Here is a 19,621-nt window from a genome sequence, read left to right as displayed (position 1 = left end):
TTGATACCTGTTGCTTTATCAGGAAAATGTGTTTTGTACATTTAGTTTAACATGCACTGAATCTTTAGGAAGGTGTGTGTGGTGATTTATTTTGTCCAAGTCTGCTTAACACAGACGACATTCAATTTAAGATCAATGCATTGACAGAACAGAGACCTCTTACATGTTATGAAGCTTTATGTAGGCAAAGATTGAAAACATTTTGTAGTTCAAAATGTGCGGAAAGTGGTAGCTAGTGGCGGCTTTCTGGATCTATATTTGAAATGACACATTTTTACTGTTCAGGCTCAGCTCCCTGCATGCACAGCTGGGGCCCGCATTGCAAATTGGGTGAGTCGTGATATGTTTAAATTTACAGTACAGTCATATTGTAACATTATGTTTACTTTTTTTAAAAACAAACAAACTTCTAGTTAGGGCTAGATCAGGTGACCCTGAAACCTCCCTTAGTTATGCTACTGTTTCGTCCTGTTTAAAGGGATTTCTTTTTTCCTCCCTTGCTCATAGTGGTTTGTGTGATTTCTCGGGTTTCTAATATTGTAGGAATTTTGCCATAGAATATAAAGCACCCTGATGCAATTGTCGTTGCGATTTGGTGTATTCTCTTTTAACATCAGGTATGACATAGATCCACTTTAAAACACTGCTGTTACCAGGAAAATCCATATTAACACAATATCAAGCTTTGCATCTACAATTTCATGAATACCTTTTGCAAAAAGTTGTGCATTTGACATCTTGTTTGCTTTTTGTCAAACGGGTTGGGGTTAATCAGTACTTTCAGTCATGCCAGCAAGTGTCAGCAGTAGGGCTGCCACAAACGATTATTTTGATAGTCGACTAGTCACCGATTATTTTTGCGATTAGTCGACTAATCAGATCATCATCCATTGGACGTAAAACTACAGCTTATTGCACCAGCAGCATCTGCTCTTATATAACTATCATTAGCTTACAGCTTTAAGTGTTTAAGGTCTGTGCTAACTAAAAATAAAGACAAGATGATAGTTTATTGAATTTTAATGAAATTTGCAGATTGTTTCGGTGAAGATTAATAAACTCCTTGCTATCTAAAATATAACAGGACACTGGAATATATTCTGGAGCATCTCACACTTCTGATAATCAGCTGTCTGCTTGACGTTTATTCAGCTGTGTAAAAACTATAACTTTAATCTCAGACAAACTGATTTACTCAGGAACAAATAAAATACTAAAAAAAAAAGCCAAACAATAACATTTTAAGTTATCTAAGTGACTCATATATATTTAACCTGAGTAGCGAAAGACGGCGGTGGGTTTGAAAACGATTTGCGGAGAGTCCGGTGTTCTCACGGCGCTAGTGAGCCTAGCCCCCGGCTCGCTAACGAGCTAGTGGGTAACAGATGTCTCCGAAAACGTCGGAGCGCTTTTGAAAATATGTGGTGTCCTGATAAACTGAGCAGATATTTGAGGTTTACACAGCTACATTCTCGCCTGAAAATATGTTAAACGTTTATTTTGTGACCCAGAAAGAATAATAAGAGTAACATTAAAACTAACTAGCTGCCGCCATTGTTGGAAACTGCGCTGGGCCGCGCTATGAATTCTGGGACACAGCTGCTTCTGCTTCTTCTTCTTCTTCTTCTTCTTCTTCGGGGTTTAACGGTAGCTGACATCCTTGTACATGCAATGCTGCCATCTTCTGTTTCAGTCCGTTATTACACTCTTAAATCCTGCCACTTATTCCTGCGTCTTTTGTGATCTTACAAAGCTTCAAACGACGCGTCGACTATTAAATCAGTCGTCGACGATTTTGATAGTCGACGTAATCGTGACTAGTCGACAAATCGTGGCAGCCCTAGTCAGCAGCAGTGAGCTGTGCTAGTTTTGCTTTGCAAAGTCAAATCCAGTGTCGTGTTGTTTAACCTTCCCTTTAGAGCGATCCTCGCTTTGGTTAATCAGTCCATGTAACTGCCTTTAGAGTACATGATTTAGAACAAAGCCCCATGACCCTCTAACAGTGTCCAGACATGATCTCACATCAGGCTCAGAAACCTGAGAAGGAGACCACCCCAGGAGAAGGAGTCGTCCCTTATTATTCTTTATCTCTTTACCATCTCTCCTACCCACTCACATTTACCTGCCTACGGTACGCATGATGATCTAGAAATGTATCTTTATTCGTATGAATCTCTGTATCACTCTCATAAGTGAGGGCTGTTGCATAATTTGATTTCCTCTCTATAGTTTATTCATGTTTTTTTTTTATTTTTTATTTTTTATATTGTACAGTGACTAGGGAGTCAGTTAGCACTGGTTCAAATGATGTTGACAATTTCAGTCGACGTTTGTGGCTCGTTTGTGCCTTAATAATGCATTCATCAATGCCTGAAAAACTGCAAGTGAAAGCGCCTGCAGATGAGTGAACAGCATAGGAATGTGAAGATGATCCAAGATAGTTTGTGCAGACAGCGCAGGCGCCCCATCTGATTGTCCCTTCACTTTTTTGTAAGGGAGGTGGATGGGGGGGATGGTTCTTAGTGGGAAACCCAAGTTTTAAATTTTATTAGTGCTGCGTGATGAGGCCTTTGAGCCATGCGGGTCAGCGGCTTACATTTTGTCAATCTCAGCATTTTCACACACTCTTTTGAGATCTCCAAGTTCAGCTCAAGAGTCAGTATGAAGTTTTCGCCCTGCCAGGGTTACCACTAGGGTGTGACTGGGACTTGTGGTGCCAGACTGGCAAGCTGAGGTGGTTGAAGCCCGGTCCACAGGTGAAGTGTTTTGGAGACGCTGCTTGGTTTCTGTGCCGCCTCTTGGCTCCAGGTGGGTCATTTGTCATTTCGCTGGGAGCTGTAGTTTCTGAAAGGGATAATCTACAAGACCTTATTTTTGACTTATGATGAACTTCTTAAAAAAAAAAAAAAAAAAAAAAATACTTGACATGTAGTACAATGTAAGTGTGGCTGATGCTTAACAGGAAAGGACTCGCCCTTTCCCTCACTTTTCAGCTCCGTTACTTAGGGCTGCTCGATTATGGCAAAAATGATAATCACGATTATTTTCACTGAAATTGAGATCACGATTATTTGACGATATTTATTTAACCCTTTAAGACCTACCATAGAACCAAGTCCACCAGAGCTTATATTATATTTTTACATGCTGTAGTGCCATTTGTGGGAGCATTTCAAGTTGCTATACATCAATACAACTGTTATAGCCCATATTTTAATAATATGTATGCATTAAGTCCATAGTAAGTACATTAATTGCAAAAAAGTGCAATAAACTACAAAAAAAATTGAAAATCGCTTTTGTTTTGTTTACATATATTTCTACTTGGAGAAATTTAAGAGGTTTATCCCTCAAAACTTTAAATACAATAAAGTTGCAAAAAATAGTTTACAACAACAGGAAATTTATTTTGAGTGTCTTCATAGTTTTATTTTGGAGATACAGCAATTTTTATATACTGCAGGAAAAACAAAAAACAATCCTATGATGCAAATTTGCAAAGAAAACAGCATGTGCATCATTTCACTGTGGGAAGTGTTACGAACAGCTGATAGGAACGGCAAAGCGTGTTTCTGGAATATTATGTTTTTGTTCCTGCAAGCGCTTTTTATGCAATTTTTGCAATTTTTCCAAAGCTTTATGTGGAAGGAAACTGTGACCGAGGACAAGCTGATGGCATAAGATGTAAGTACAACTCCTCCGGTTTCATATGCAAAACAAATTATTGCGCTAGCTTACACGGTTCAGGTTCTACAGGGATTTAACAATAGTTACGCAAAACGGAGCATGCAGCTCTGACCGACTTTAAAGGGTTAACAATGACTTTAAAAAAATAATATAAAATAGTGTGCAACACCACTGAAGTTTTTTTTTTTTTTTAAACTCTCTTTTCAACCAACGGCAGTCACTCTCCAAATAACTTCTGCTTAGCTTTCCGAGCTTCCCTCGGGTCCTCTTAATCAGCGGTCTCCAACCTTTTTTGCGCCACGGACTGGTTTATGCCCGACAATATTTTCACGGACCGGCCTTTAAGGTGTCGCGGATAAATGAGGGAGGGGCTAATAATCGGCTCAGTCATTTTTAATGATCGTTGAAAGCCCAGATCGTAATCGTGATTAAAATTCGATTAATTGAGCAGCCCTACCGTTACTATTATTTGAAGGTATTGATCAGATAACCCTTTAATAACCTGATTAATACAGTAACTGACAAGTGTTTTTGTCATGAAGTATACTTCTTAACGTGGTGCCTGTTCATTCAAACAAACAAACAAGCACTGTGCAGCCCTGCAGTGGTGTTTTAACAAAAAACAAAAGTCATTTCTGAATGTCTTGATATAAAGAAAAAAAATCAAAGCACTTCTAAAAACAGTATTTTCTCATTATCACGTGTTCCTTTGTTCAAACTAATTTGACCACAGTGTGTGTGTGGTTTTGTCTTCGCCCTCTTTTAGTCCATAGATTTTATCAGCTTAATGGGGGTGCTCAGGTATGCAGCTCTGATCAGCCTTTGGAACATTTTCACATTGGCTCCATTTTAGCAGCAAGATGTTATTCCCATAACCCGCTGCAGGCCCGATGCCACTGCAGACACGTATTATATTTATATAAAATAAAATATAGTTTGTGTGGGGGGTGCAAAATGTACAATCTCTAAGATTGTACATTTTGCACCATCCTTAAAACTATGTAATCTTTTATTAACAGTTAGCAACGTCCTTATTAAGAATTAGTTTTTCACAAGGTTTCAGTATATCCAATTAGTCAGCTGTTAGTGTGTGGTTGCTGTGGCCTGAGGCCTTGTTTTAATGACTCGATTGCCTTGACTTCAAAGACCTCGTGTGGTGAAAACCATAAGGTAATGACTTGTGACCAAAGCCTCATACCACATGTACTTTGACAGGCACACCCCACAGTTTGTGCTACGAGGAAGAAGCCGGATAATGGGACAAAACTGCAACCTTTGAGTGATGTGTGCTAGGATGTAGTTGCATCAGTTTCTTAAACTGTTTCTTTCTTTTTTTTAAAAAAAAAGTATTATTATTATTTATTTTTGTATCTGAGACCTTCTCATTTCTGCCAGCGGTTAGTGCACAATACACTTGACAACTGAGTCCTAATTTTTTAACACTGTTTGCCAGACCTAAGATAGGTGTTTCCAATATCCCTGTGTTGGTGTTGTTTCTGGGCAATCATAATTAATGTTGGTCCCAGATATTCAAAGCTGAAAGTGACCAATCACATTGTTATATGTGACTGGTTATTGTGATATTGTCATAATGTTGGAAAATTTGTAGGGGGGAAAAAAACCTGCCAGTGTCCACCAACATTAATGATCCTGGAATACCACAAACATGGATACAGCCGATCTTGCCTTTAAGATAATGTAGATTATAATTGTCTTTGTCCTGCCTTCTTTCCCTCACCCTCAACCGGTCGGGGCAGATGGCTGCCCCTCCCTGAGCCTGGATCTGCTGGAGGTTTCTTCCTGTTAAAAGGGAATTTTTCCTTCCCACTGTTGCCAAAGCGCTTGCTCAAAGGGGGTCATATGATTGTTGGGGTTTTCTCTCTATTATTGTAGGGTCTCACCTTACAAGATAAAGAGTCTTGAGGCGACTGCTGTTGTGATTTGGCGCTGTATAAATAAAAATGAGTCACATTGAATTGAATGTAGCTAGGTTATGTCAGTGTTCTTGAGTGTGGACTAGTGCTAGGCCACATTTCCACCTTTTACCGTGCCATGTTTTGTCTACTGTACTTACAAGCATTTTGTGAAATAGCAAAGACAATGTCCACCACATGGCTGCACCGCAGTTGTTTTCTGTTTATTTAACTCTCCCAGTTTGTTCTGTTGAAATAGCAACCTCTAGATTTTGTGGGGAAGCACAACATTAAGTTGATGAAAGAGAGGATAAAATAATGAAACTGAAATGCAGCTTAGCTATTGTTTTTAAATGAGGGCAAAACTATTTCGTTCCACAAACAAGTCCTCATGCCAGTCTTCTGTTACTCATTACTGCCACTTCATTATTATCTGCCAAAGTTAAAGGAAACAAAGTTGATCAAATGTTAATATCTGACAGCTTTTTTTTTTTTTTGCGACCTTAGTTTTATTTAAATGTCCTCTAGCTTTCGAAGCTTATTTCAATCTGCATTTCTTTCCCTTCTATCTTTCTCCTCTCTTTACTGCTCTAGTCTGACCCAGCCCCACTTTTTCCTAGCTTTTCTTGTTCCCCCTCCTCTACTCCTCCGCCCTCCGTTCCCTCCCTTGTTTTCTCTCACATGTGGAAAGCATTATATCCTGTCTGGTGGAGAGAGGGAGAGAGCGCAAACTTCCCAGTCTGAGACTGAGAGCTTCTTGGGGAGGCCCAGGGGTGGTGGGTAGTGTTAGGGTTTATACGGTGGTGACTCTCGCTCTCTTTCTCTCAGGCCTCATGCTGTTTGGATTAAAAAAAAGGGGGGTTTGTTTTTTCAATGCACCACAGCACCCTATAGCTGACAGGCTTCACCCTCCCAGTGCATTAGACTGGAGGACACACTGGAGAAAGTCCAGTCAGAATTTATCAGTACAGGCACCGGCTCCCCTCACACACCCCAGCATATGTCAGGTGAATTATATGTAAAGATTCAAGCTGAAAATATGTCTCCTTTGTTTCCTTTCTTGGAATAGATCAGAGCAGATTTATTACACTTTTGTTTCCCAAGTAGTTTTTATTTTCATTTTTGTGGATTTGCTCATTTCGTCTTAGATTTTATAGATGGAAAATGTTTAGTTTTGCCTTTTTTATGAGTTGAGTGTCAGTTTCAGTTTTTCTTTGAATGTTATCAATAACGGGGCAAAAGCGGGTGACTCACATGTCAGATGCTTAGCATTAAAATTGTCATGTAGACACTCCAAGTCTAAATAAACACTGAAAATGAGAAAATGATCTTATTTCTTATTTTGTGAGTGCATAATGTTTTTATTTATTTTTTTATTTTATTTTAGACAAATTTGTTTTTTTATATACCTCTGGTTTTACTTTTTGGTTTCAGTTTTCACTAATGCAAAAAAGTGGCATTTTTCTCAGTTTCTCAGAAATCCTACATATAATTTACCAAAATATCAACAATAATTCCCCCCCCCCCCCCCCCCCCCCCCCAAATAAATAAATAAATAAATAAATTAAAAGTTAAAAATTTGGCCATTTCCAAAGAACTTTCATCAGTACAGAACTAGATCACAGTTAATCTCTACTGCAATCCAGATTTATGGATTTCTGCAGGTAAAGCCACATTAACTTTGTTTCTGCACTCTCCTTTGCTCTTCGTCATAGTTTTGTTTCGTTTTAGTTTTTGTAGAACAGGAACAGTGGGCTAATAAGGATAACTTAACTTCTGAAGCTTTGGTCTTGAGATAAACCTTCAGTGCTTGGGCCTGGAGAGCTGCCGGGCTGAATAAATGTGAAGAATTTAGAATGGACATCAGGACTGTTCCAAGTGCATCCTGGGAATGAAAGCTTTCCTTAAAAAAAGCTGTTTTATGGAGATATAAAATCTAGGTGTATGCAGTCCTCCCAGCACACACACACACTTTTCTAACATAAACATTCAGAGGACATAACTACATGTTGAGAAAATTGAAAATGCTACCCCAGTCAATCCGAAAATGCTGAACTGCAAAGAAGCCTTTGAAAAGCAGCTAAAGTGCACGCTTGCACTCCCCACACTAACACAGTGTGTGGGCTTGGGCTTTGGGGCTATCGCCTCAGGTTGTCTGTTAGTTAGATTCACACAAATTAATTTGGCCCTAACCCCACCCCAATGCAGCAACAAGCAGTTGGCAGACACTGACGGACGGTCATTTAATTAACCGACCTGCTCCACTGGGTTGAAATGGAGACGCACTTAATTAGTGAGGGTTTGGTTTCTCTATGGCCATTATACTGGCATTTAGAGATCCATCTTTGACATGCCTTTTCTTACTGTACTCCCTCCCTCTTCTCCTCCTCTTTCATGGTTGAAGGCATTTTTTTTTTTTTTTTTTTTTTTTTTTACATTGATGCATAGAAATGAATCAAAAAAGTAAGACTGGATCTTTGACAGGCTTAACATACTTTTAAACAAAAAACAAAAAAAAAAACCCCAAGCCTTGTAAACAGCTTGTAAAAGTTTAACCTGAGAAGATTGGATAGCCATAGCTGTGACATTATCAGTCAGGAGCTACTTATAGGACTTGGATTGGTCTGATCTGGCTGTGAATTAACAGACCGGTGTGGTGAGATGGTGATTGTGTAAATGGTGTGAATTCCTTGCAGCATGGTTCGATCATTTTTGGTGTAATTTTATTTTTAATTCCCATCTAATCACATTTATTTTACTGATTTGAATAAAAATAAAAGTGCTTTTATTTCGTTAATATGCGGCATTTGGCTCTGACTAGAGAAGTGCTTTTAATATTTGGCTTCTCACTGAGCTGCAGATAGTTAGAATTAAAAGGAGCTTCGTCATATTTTGTAAAACATTGCTGTTAGTGCACCAGGTTTACCCCCAAAGGAAATGCATACGTCCTTAGGCTTTCTACTTCTCTTCTTCTGACCTGTGTGTTGTGGAGCTGCAAACTGCAGGTATAATTATTTCAGCCCTTTTTGGCTGCCTTGGGAAAATACAAAAATTGGGCTCCTGCTCTCTCTTCCTTGCCTTTCCTCCTCCAGTTGCCTGTTTCCTGACTTTGTAGCATTCAGAAAAAAAAAAGAATATGGGAGGCGAGGATGGGGATAAACACATGGCAAGGGTCTGGGGGAAAACAAACACACGTGCACACACATCAGAGGAGGAACTCTAATGCTGCATCCTCGGCCCCCAGCCCTCTGTAGTGCCATGAGCTGGGAGTTGGCTGGGAAGCAGGGAGGAAGCAAGGGAGAGGGTAAAAAAAGGAGAGAAGCTGTGTACCAGCAGCATGGAGGAAGAAGCCGTTACTGTCCCTTGGGCTTTAATATTAAGCCTTTATCTGTCAGCTATATGGAAACCAGTCTCTCTGGCCCTACAGCTCCAACACATCTACACAGGCTGGATTTAAATTGTCTGTGGATGAATGTGACCTTCACCTTCATGGAGATTTCTTACAGTAGATTGAGCAACACACATGTACAAAGGCACTCTGCAGTTTCTATTTTTTTATAGCAGTCATACCTATTTGATTCAGCTGGCACATGGTGAATATGAATTTGTGTCTCAGTGAGGCTCCCAGTTTGCCCTGTAGTGTGTTCACCGATGAACCACGGACCACTAAAGACAGCCCTGAAGACAGGATTAGAGAGAGAGAGAGAGTGTGTGTGTGTGTGTGTGCGCGCACGCGCATCTTTGTATACAGGCTTGCTTGTGCAATTCCAGCCCCACTCTTTGAAGATCGATGAATTGCTAATATGTTCATTCCCAATCTGACGACTTCTGCTTCTTATCTTCCTTATTTTTTGCCTTTCTGTAATTTTTATTCTCCGCAGTCTTTTTCTTTACTACTAGTTTTTCCTTTTTGAAAAAAAAAAAACCTACACGAATGACTCTCTAAGTCTCCATCATGTGGTTGGTGTCATCAGTCTTCTGTCTGGATTTTCTTCCCTACATCCCTGGGAACAGAAGACTCACTTTAAGTAAGAAGAGCCTCTTATGGTAGTTTGACATCCCCAAGAGGGCCTGACTGAGGAGATGAAGTGGTAGAGCTAATTAAATGGATACATATGGTTCCAGTGTTGATATGAGATGGGTGCAAAGAGGATGCAAAAGTTAAGGAGAAACCTAAGGGAGTCTGCTTTAGAACTGCAAAAGGCTGTGACGTGTTAATCATTTTCTCTTCCTGCAACTGAGAAAATAAATAAAGCAGTGAAAAAGTTTAAAGGAGTCAGATATTCTCATAAGTGAGGGCAGTATTTCCCTGTATGTCTCAGCCTACATGAATTATCCACAGTAAATGTACCATAGCTCTGAAAAGCTACCAAGTCCCTATATTTAGTTAGTGGAAGCTTACAGTTTGAGCTTCCACTAAGGTTTGGGCATTCCTGGGAACCACTCATCTGTGTCTAGGATTAACCCCATGGTGAATGGCTTTAAAATCTGGCCTAATGAGTCGAAGGCTGGAGCTCTGCAATCAATGCACAAGTCATCTGAATGCAATGCTTCCCATGTAGAGCCAGGGTTAGCCTTTTTGATGTGTCGTTAGAGACATGCGTTTTGGACCTTGCAGCAGTGCAATAAAATCTAAATGTTATGTATGGATGACATTTTGTCACTAAAGGCAAATGTTATTTAAAAAAACTCTTTTATCACAAATTTTAAACGTAAGACAATTTGGTATGTTAGTGGCAAGGGAAAACATTTACTGTTGTGTGAACTTTAACCAAGGGATAATTCAAAAAAGTGTTTTGAATTAGAATTATTTTGTGAAAACAAAACGCCAAAAAGGACCAGGAGAAGTATATTAGCCCCCTGCAAAACTGACTGTTATTGAGCTATAGCACAGACCATTGCTGTGCAATGATGTGCTTTAATTTTGTAGTGCTCACAGCTTGTGAAATGAAGCTGAAACTGAGGCGTATGTTATTTACACACAGACAAACTTCAGCAAAGCAAGATAAATCAGTTAAGGCTTGCTCACAAAACATGAGATTGATATACAAAGTTATCACAGCATATCCAAGTGTCACAAACTGGAGTGAGAAATATCAAGAAGTATCAAAGAGAGCCACACAGCGCGGAACAAGCCTGACAGAGGAAGAAAGTAGAAGTAGTGAGAGATGTGTCTAAAGACCTCAGGACAACTGCCAAGACACTACTGAATGACTTGCCATGTCAGGAATTGTAGTCTCAATGATGAAAATCATTAGACCCCTATGCAGGAAGGGACCGTGAGGTTGCAGACCAAGAAAAGCTCCACTCCTACAAAAGATGCTCCTTTAAGTTAGACTGAGGAATGTTAAAGACAGCCTGGTGAGAGATTATACTTAATGGAAGCACATCCTTTGGTCCAATGTGACAAAATTAGAGCTCTTTGACCTAAGAGATGATATAGCGAAAGAATGGAGGAGTGTACAGCCCAAAAAACAGTGAAACACAAGGGTGGGAGCATTATGCTGTGGGAAAGCCTTAGTGTGTGTAGAACTATCAATCTCCTCAAGGTGAAAGGAAGCATAGAGATAGAATTTGTCAGGATATGTGAATGAAACTTAAAACAACTTATCAAGCAAAAAAGATACCCAACTGAAAATTGGCATCAGGGGAGCTAATAATTTTGAAGCAAATTTAAAAAAAGAGTGTAAGCATTCAAAATAAAACGAGGATGTTTGGAAAAGGTGGTCCTCCCTGAGCCTGGTTCTGTCAGAGGTTTCTTCCTGTTAAATGGGAGTTTTTCCTTCCCACTGTTGCCAAGTGCCTGCTCATAGGGGTCATCTTTTCATTGGTCTTTTCTCTCTATTATGATAGTGTCTTCACCTTACAATTTAAAACACAGGGATCTGTTTTTGTGGTTTAACACTCTATAAATAAAACTCAATAGAATGAAAGTATTAAAATAAAAAACACACACACGGTTAAACATTAACACAGTTCCAAAGTTTCCACTAGAATGCTCTTTGTTTGAAAAAGGTCTTGTTTAACCTTCCCCTTGTGCATCAGACATCTAAAATGAACATTTGTGTCATTTTCTGGTATTTGTAATTTGTCTTCTTTCATGATGCTGAGGTTTACCCAACAGAGTAAGCTACAAGGTGTGTAGGGAAGTCTGAGTGTCCCCTGGTACTCCAGTTTTGTGCATGTGTGATTGTGGGTCACAGGAGGCCACAGGACCGTGGTGGCCCGAGCAGCCTCAGGCGTCTCAGGTTTCAGAGCTGAGCATTCCTCTCCAGCTGCTCCATAGCTGTGAAAACCGCAAAGCAGCTCTAACAACAAACACTCTAGGCACTGGGGGGAAAGCCGGCTAACCTGTGGCTAATCAGCAACAACCGCTCTGCTCTCTTCAGGATTTGTTCGCAATTTCTCAAGATTGCTTGCTAAATGGAAAAACACGTAGTTCCCCTTCACAGTGCCTATTCCTCCCCCTTTCTCCTTCTCTTTTGTTATTGCAGTCTTTAAGTTTTAAAAGTGATTGCTGCTAAGTGGCGGAAGCTCTGTTTGAGTGTACTTTGGTCGTGTTTATTTGACAGTTCCATGTATTGGACCTTCGTCCCCCACCCACCCAAGAAGGGCGTGGAACTGTAGACTGTCTGGGCTTGGTGTTGCACTTTGCAAATAACTCAGTAGTGAAATGTGCTCGTGTGTTTGTAATAACACAATTAAAGTGTTTTGTGTGTTAGTGACTTGCTCTGTAAAATGAAATGAATATGCACAAAAGCAATCACTAGTAACGAGGACCACTGACTCCCATTTACACACTCAAAACTCAAAATTGTGTGTTTATTCCAGCCAGTGTTTATAAGCCATATTGGAAATAATTGAATTGTCAGAAATGTCATTTCATACTTAATCTACCAGTATAAGCTGAAAAGACTCATTATGAATCAGAAGAGAGCATTGTGCAGAGGTTTCAGCGAACAGTTGTATCTGTTTGTGTGTCTCTATCACTGGCTGACAATATTTGTCCTTTTTATTAGATTACATTATTTCCTAGTTAGAGTGGCAAATATTTGCTGATTTTCTGCTTTCTATTACTTTAATCCCCCCATCCCAAAACAAGTCTCTTGGTCTTCTTCTGTCCAACACCCTTTATTAGTACATAAGCATTGGAGCCCTCCCCCCATCCTGTAATCATCCTTTGTGTTTCTAACTTGAAACTTCCAGCACAGTTCCAATTACAATGGGAAGAAAGGGAGGAAAGCATGCATAGATTATATAGGCAAAAGTGTTTGGCCGTACCGCGTAATCATTTTCTTTCTGGACTTTGGCCTGGGCCTTGTAGTTGCAGTGAAAAGAAATCTTTGTGCCTCCCAAGACATTTTTGGATGATTTTCTGCTTCCAATGTTGTGGGAACAGTTCTGTCTCAGCATGATTTTGCCCCAGTGCATAAAACATGGTCCATGAAGGCACGGTTGGATGAGTTTGGTGTGGAAGAACTTAACTGACCCCCACAAAGCCCCGACCTCAACCCCGTCAAACACCTTTTGGATGAACTAGAATGGAGAATGGGAGTATTCAATGTCACAATGCCAAAATTTTTTCCATAGACACGCTCTCTAAAATCTTATGGAAAGCCTTAGCAGAAGAACAAATGCTGTTATAGGTACAAAAGGGTGGGTGAATTTTAGAAAAAGCTAATGCGGGTGTTGTGTGTAGGTGGCCCAATACTTTTCTTGTTGTACTGTATGTTCCAGGTGTTAAAGGAAAGGTTCCTCTGATGCTGAGGCACAATATCTCCAATAATAAAATGTCTTAAAGCGTAAACTGCTTGACAACTGAGCTCACTTTGTCACCAGATATACCCTGAAACAGAGACATGTCTAACTATGGCATAAGTCCATAGTAACACAAATCCAGGTTTAGTTTATTTAAGTTGCAATCTGGGTAATTGGTGTCCTCTGGAATGTGTCTGACAAAAGGTGTGGACAGGCATCAGGAAATGGTTGGAGTGTAGAAACCAGACAATTTAAGGCTTTGTGTACGGTGGGGCAGCTTACCGTGAAACACCTGCCCGCCTGCTGCCTCAACACAAACATTAGTTGTACTGTGTTTGTAGCTGACACATGGCACCGGTGCCTGTGTTTAACAAGTGTGTATGTGTAAATAAGTAGGAGAAAAAGAGAGAGAGAGCAAATATACAAGACTCGAGAGACCATCTGAATAAATGTCTGCATGTTTCTGTGTGTCAGAGCAGGTCCGTATTTAGGCGGCTCATATAATGTTTTTCTGGGGCTCTCTGAGTGCTGAGGTCACAGCCGGACTCATTTTCTCCATGCCTTAATGCACCACTCACATCCTCTCTGCTCAACAATATAAATCAGGAACTGTTAAAAATGTTTCAGCCTAGAAGGCGAAGGGAGGGAAATTTAACATCATCTTGCAATTCGAGCTCATAAAAACCTTCATTTTTATGCTACGGCTGACTTCTAGACTCGGGCAGGCGTTTCCCCTCCCAACTGAGAAACTGATGCAGTTGACAGGACTATGTTTTGGCAGGTAGTCAGGTTTATCATTCTCTCTTGGCCGCTAATAAAATGGATCCAGACGCACTCGTCTCAACAGAGTAATGCAACAGCACTACAGCCGGTGTTTACCTTGTCTTTTTTTTTTCTCTTTCCTCCTCATCTCTTGATTGATGAAGATAGCTGGATGCTATTAATTCAGTGTAGTCTCACAGCATCATCATGCAACAACGGGAACCCCCCCATATAACTTCTTCTTCATCCAACTTGTAGGTGTTTCAAAACTCAGAGAAGTAACATTAATGATGCTTTCACTATATTCACACGAGCCAAGGAGCCAAAATATGCAACAGGCTGCCTGAGCCCTGCAACTAAACGCTGGATGGAATGTAACTATTCTTAGCTGACACTGTTTGACAAATCCAAATATCTGGTCTTAGAAAAATCTTCTCACGTGGCTTTTTTTGTTTTGTAATTGTGCTAGCATATTCTGCTCTAGAGTGTACTTTCTTGATTTCAGTTTTAAACACAAACAGCCAATCAAGGAGCACTAAATACAGGCGGCAAGAAAATGCAGACTAACATTCACCTCACTGTAATTTAAAGTATTATAAAAAATAAAGGGAATGAGGTTCCGATTGAAGAATTGGCCTCAAATTCTTTTGAGACTTTTTCCAGTTCTGGCTGCAGCGGACACATTTACAGGGAGTGCAGAATTATTAGGCAAATGAGTATTTTGTCCACATCATCCTCTTCATGCATGTTGTCTTACTCCAAGCTGTATAGGCTTGAAAGCCTACTACCAATTAAGCATATTAGGTGATGTGCATCTCTGTAATGAGAAGGGGTGTGGTCTAATAACATCAACACCCTATATCAGGTGTGCATAATTATTAGGCAACTTCCTTTCCTTTGGCAAAATGGGTCAAAAGAAGGACTTGACAGGCTCAGAAAAGTCAAAAATAGTGAGATATCTTGCAGAGGGATGCAGCAGTCTCAAAATTGCAAAGCTTCTGAAGCGTGATCATCGAACAATCAAGTGTTTCATTCAAAATAGTCAACAGGGTCGCAAGAAGCGTGTGGAAAAACCAAGGCGCCAAATAACTGCCCATGAACTGAGAAAAGTCAAGCGTGCAGCTGCCAAGATGCCACTTGCCACCAGTTTGGCCATATTTCAGAGCTGCAACATCACTGGAGTGCCCAAAAGCACAAGGTGTGCAATACTCAGAGACATGGCCAAGGTAAGAAAGGCTGAAAGACGACCACCACTGAACAAGACACACAAGCTGAAACGTCAAGACTGGGCCAAGAAATATCTCAAGACTGGTTTTTCTAAGGTTTTATGGACTGATGAAATGAGAGTGAGTCTTGATGGGCCAGATGGATGGGCCCGTGGCTGGATTGGTAAAGGGCAGATAGCTCCAGTCTGACTCAGACGCCAGCAAGGTGGAGGTGGAGTACTGGTTTGGGCTGGTATCATCAAAGATGAGCTTGTGGGGCCTTTTCGGGTTGAGGATGGAGTCAAGCTCAACTCCCAGTCCTACTGCCAGTTTCTGGAAGACACCTTCTTCAAGCAGTGGTACAGGAAGAAGTCTGCATCCTTCAAGAAAAACATGATTTTCATGCAGGACAATGCTCCATCACACGCGTCCAAGTACTCCACAGCGTGGCTGGCAAGAAAGGGTATAAAAGAAGAAAAACTAATGACATGGCCACCTTGTTCACCTGATCTGAACCCCATTGAGAACCTGTGGTCCATCATCAAATGTGAGATTTACAAGGAGGGAAAACAGTACACCTCTCTGAACAGTGTCTGGGAGGCTGTGGTTGCTGCTGCACGCAATGTTGATGGTGAACAGATCAAAACACTGACAGGATCCATGGATGGCAGGCTTTTGAGTGTCCTTGCAAAGAAAGGTGGCTATATTGGTCACTGATTTGTTTTTGTTTTGTTTTTGAATGTCAGAAATGTATATTTGTGAATGTGGAGATGTTATATTGGTGTCACTGGTAAAAATAAATAATTGAAATGGGTATATATTTGTTTTTTGTTAAGTTGCCTAATAATTATGCATAGTAATAGTCACCTGCACACACAGATATCCCCCTAAAATAGCTAAAACTAAAAACAAACTAAAAACTACTTCCAAAAACATTCAGCTTTGATATTAATGAGTTTTTTGGGTTCATTGAGAACATGGTTGTTGTTCAATAATAAAATTATTCCTCAAAAATACAACTTGCCTAATAATTCTGCACTCCCTGTAGTTCTTCACCCAGCCGCGGTGATGGCTTTATTAGAGCTAGAGAACTTAATTAGCTTTAATGCCATGTACGCAGGAACAGGTCCTGGTTTGACTGAGTTTTACAGTTTGTTAATGAAAAAGGTTTCCTTTAAAGTGATGGATTTGAGTTATTGGATCTCGATCAGCGTTCCTCGTGATCTAACGTCACTCTCTCTGCTTGGTTCCCTCTCTTTACAGAGGATTTTCAGCTCGTTCGTTTACACCGAGAAGACATCAAACGGAGAGACAGAAGTTCAGCAGGTGAGTAACAAAAGCTTCCTCTGTCGTGTGTGCGTGCGTGCCTTCCTGGCCATGCGTGGCGTGCCTGTGCGCGCCATGGACGGTGCCTGTCATGTGCAGAGTTGAGCCCAGCAGCGCTGAACACATGCACCAGCCATCAGAGGAAAAAGGGGGTGTATTAAAATTCTGTGGCTGCTGTCTCATTGGCTTTGAAGTTCTCTGCCTGTTTTTCCACTTGTCTGTGCTCCCTCTCTCATTCCCCCCCCCCCCCCCCCCCCCCCCCTCTGTCTTCCCATCTCCCTCTGCTCACAATGTGAGCACATAGCTTTCAGTCAGACAGAATAATAAAAAAAGAACATGAATGATTTGTTTAAAAAAAAAAAAAAAAAAGAACCCACCATCCCCCAATCCAAGAGCTTTTTTTGGTCGTGAATTAAAAAAAACAGTATGCACAGAATCCCTGGCATCCTATGTCACATCAGGCACGATTTGATTTTGTGTGTGTGTGCGTATTTTACTACTGCACGAGGGATCTTGGAAGAGTGACAGTAAACACCAGACTGGTAAACAGCCACCAGCAAGAACAGACAGGTTGATGTTTGTTTGCATTTCTCCCGCGACTATTTCTGTCTGTGCTCCAGTGTGTCATCTCATGCATGTGTTTGCGAAATATATACTATCTCACCTTGCAGGTATTTACGATTCCACAGGCAGCTAAAACTGGCTTTAAAGCGCTCTTCGTCCTTCGTCTCCATAGAAAAGCCGCCTTTCTGAACAGCTTGCAAGCCAACGGCAGTCTCTCATCTTTGAGTGCCTCTTGCTAAGGATAGTCGCGATTATGATCTTTAACACATGTCTCGCTAATTTCAGTTGAACAATTCCAACCTCTGTGTTTCCAGAAAGTCCAACAAAAAACAATAAATCTTAGCTTTCCAACTTGCGTTGCGTGTGGTGTGCTATAACAAGAAGCGATCGCAGAACAAAAGGTCCTCAATGTGGGCTCATTTGTAGCTGCTGTATGTCTGTGTCTGGCTAAGAGAGTGGGCAAAAATTCTCACTGAAACCCTTTTGAGTCGGGCCCCAGCTAATCCAGATGACAGCTCTGGCATAGCTGTGTGTGTCCGTGTCCCCGAGCCAAGCTAGGGCTCAATTAGGATGGTATCTACAGAGGAAGAGAGCGAGAAGAAAGACAGAAGGCAAGGAGCTGCAAAGGGGTCCCCTCTAACAGCTTCGAGTTTCTCCTCTGGAAATGTATTATTTAGACAGGCACACAGATGTCTGTCCCTTTCTGATGACACAGGTTCTCCCTCTTCCTGTCTGGCTTTCTTTCAGTCTTTCCTGTGAGTGTGTTCTCCATGTTGAACACATGCTGTCAGAGTGGTTGTCAATAATTAAAAATGCTGGCAACCATTAATGTTTTATCCTATGCCAGATGTGGCAGATGCTGCCTAAAAAGGAGGCTAAATGTTTGTTTTTTTTTCTTAACAAAAGAAATGACACATTTTTCTAGTTGCCCTAAAAAGTTGATTTTGGTCTTATTCACAGTGGGTCACAGCAGTGGGTTGTACTGCGTGTTTGATTTGGCAGATTTTTATGTATGCTGGATGCCCTTCCTCACACAACCCCAAAGCGATTTTTCTCCTCCAGAGAGCTCTCATTCTTACTTTTTAATATACAGCAGGGCAACCTGAGTAAAACAAAGAGGTCCCTTGTTTGTTTTATATGAATACATGTTTATTCTCTGTTTGTTTGCTTATTTATGTGCTTATTTTATGTGTTTCTTTAAACAACAAAAAAAGAAAAACAGAAAAAATGCCCATCACACACAAAAAGTTGTTAATATAAAACGTGGTATAAAAATTATGTTGTCTGAAATTTGCTATAAAATGTAACATTGTCTAATGCTGGCTCTAAAATTAAAAAAATGTCTATAAATATGTTATACTATAGAATAAGAACGCATTGATGAGGTAGCAGATTAACCACTACCATCGAGTTCATATTATATTATATTTAGCTTATTGTCTGTGCTTGTAAATTTCACTGAGGGAAGCTGTTTATGCTGTAGGGCTCATTCGTGAGATTCCCTAAGGAAAAAAAATCTCATTCATATTTGCTTTTCCCTCCCTTGATGACGTCACAGCAGTGAGTGGTGAGGTCAGGGCCGAAACATTGTGGTATACTAATAAGTACAGCACACACAATACAAACTACAAAATACACAGTGAATAACACTTATTATCTCTGCATCATGGCACGTGGTCGTGGGGGGGACATATTGGGGAGCAAGTGCAAATTTAGTCCTCAAAGCAGGAAAAATGGGCATGCGTAAGAATTTGAGCGAGTTTGACAGCGACTGAATTGTGATGGCTACACAACTGTGTCCAAGCATCTCCAAACCTGCATCTTTTGTGGGGTGTTCCTGGTCAACAGTGCTCAGTAATAATAATGGATTGCATTTATTAGCACTTTTCAAGGCACCCAAAGTGCTTTACAATACCACTATTCATTCACTCTCACATTCACACACTGGTGGAGGCAGCTACGGTTGTAGCCACAGCTGCCCTGGGGCAGACTGACAGAAGCGAGGCTGCCATATTGTGCCATCGGCCCCTCTGGCCATCACCAGTAGGCGGTAGGGTAAAGTGTCTTGCCCAAGGACACAACAACCAGGACAGAGAACCCGGGGATCGAACCGGCGACCTTCCGGTTACAGATGAGCTTCCCAACCCCCTGAACCACTATCAAAAGAGATCCGAGAAAGGAACAGTAGTGTACCAGCGACAGGGTCGTGAGCTGCCCATCAGCCCATGCTGATCCTTGTCCACTGCATAAAGTGCCAACAACGTGCATATGAGCATCAGGTGGCCTGCAATAATGGGTCACTTTTTCTTTTAAACATAATGTGGATGGCTGTGATGTGTGTCTTGCTTACCTGGGGAACACCTGGCGAGCATCTGTTGGATGTGCTGGGTAGACAATTCAGATCCA

At 40.9% G+C, this 19,621-nt stretch overlaps 1 protein-coding gene across 1 annotated transcript in view; it reads left to right on the top strand.

The window, feature by feature from the left end:
* cachd1 (cache domain containing 1) overlaps positions 1-19,621 on the top strand; it is a 109,510-nt gene that overhangs the window by 18,807 nt on the left and 71,082 nt on the right. Inside the window, exon 2 of the mRNA XM_085386207.1 lies at positions 16,589-16,651. Within this exon, the coding sequence (XP_085242333.1) occupies positions 16,589-16,651 (63 nt within the window). The remainder of the gene's footprint in view (positions 1-16,588; positions 16,652-19,621) is intronic.

This window comes from Rhamphochromis longiceps, linkage group LG17 (genome assembly GCF_057381845.1).
Source record: "Rhamphochromis longiceps isolate RC_006_pf linkage group LG17, R_longiceps_female_GT1.1, whole genome shotgun sequence".
Lineage (NCBI taxonomy): Eukaryota > Metazoa > Chordata > Actinopteri > Cichliformes > Cichlidae > Rhamphochromis > Rhamphochromis longiceps.
This window is presented reverse-complemented; position numbering and strand designations above follow the sequence as displayed.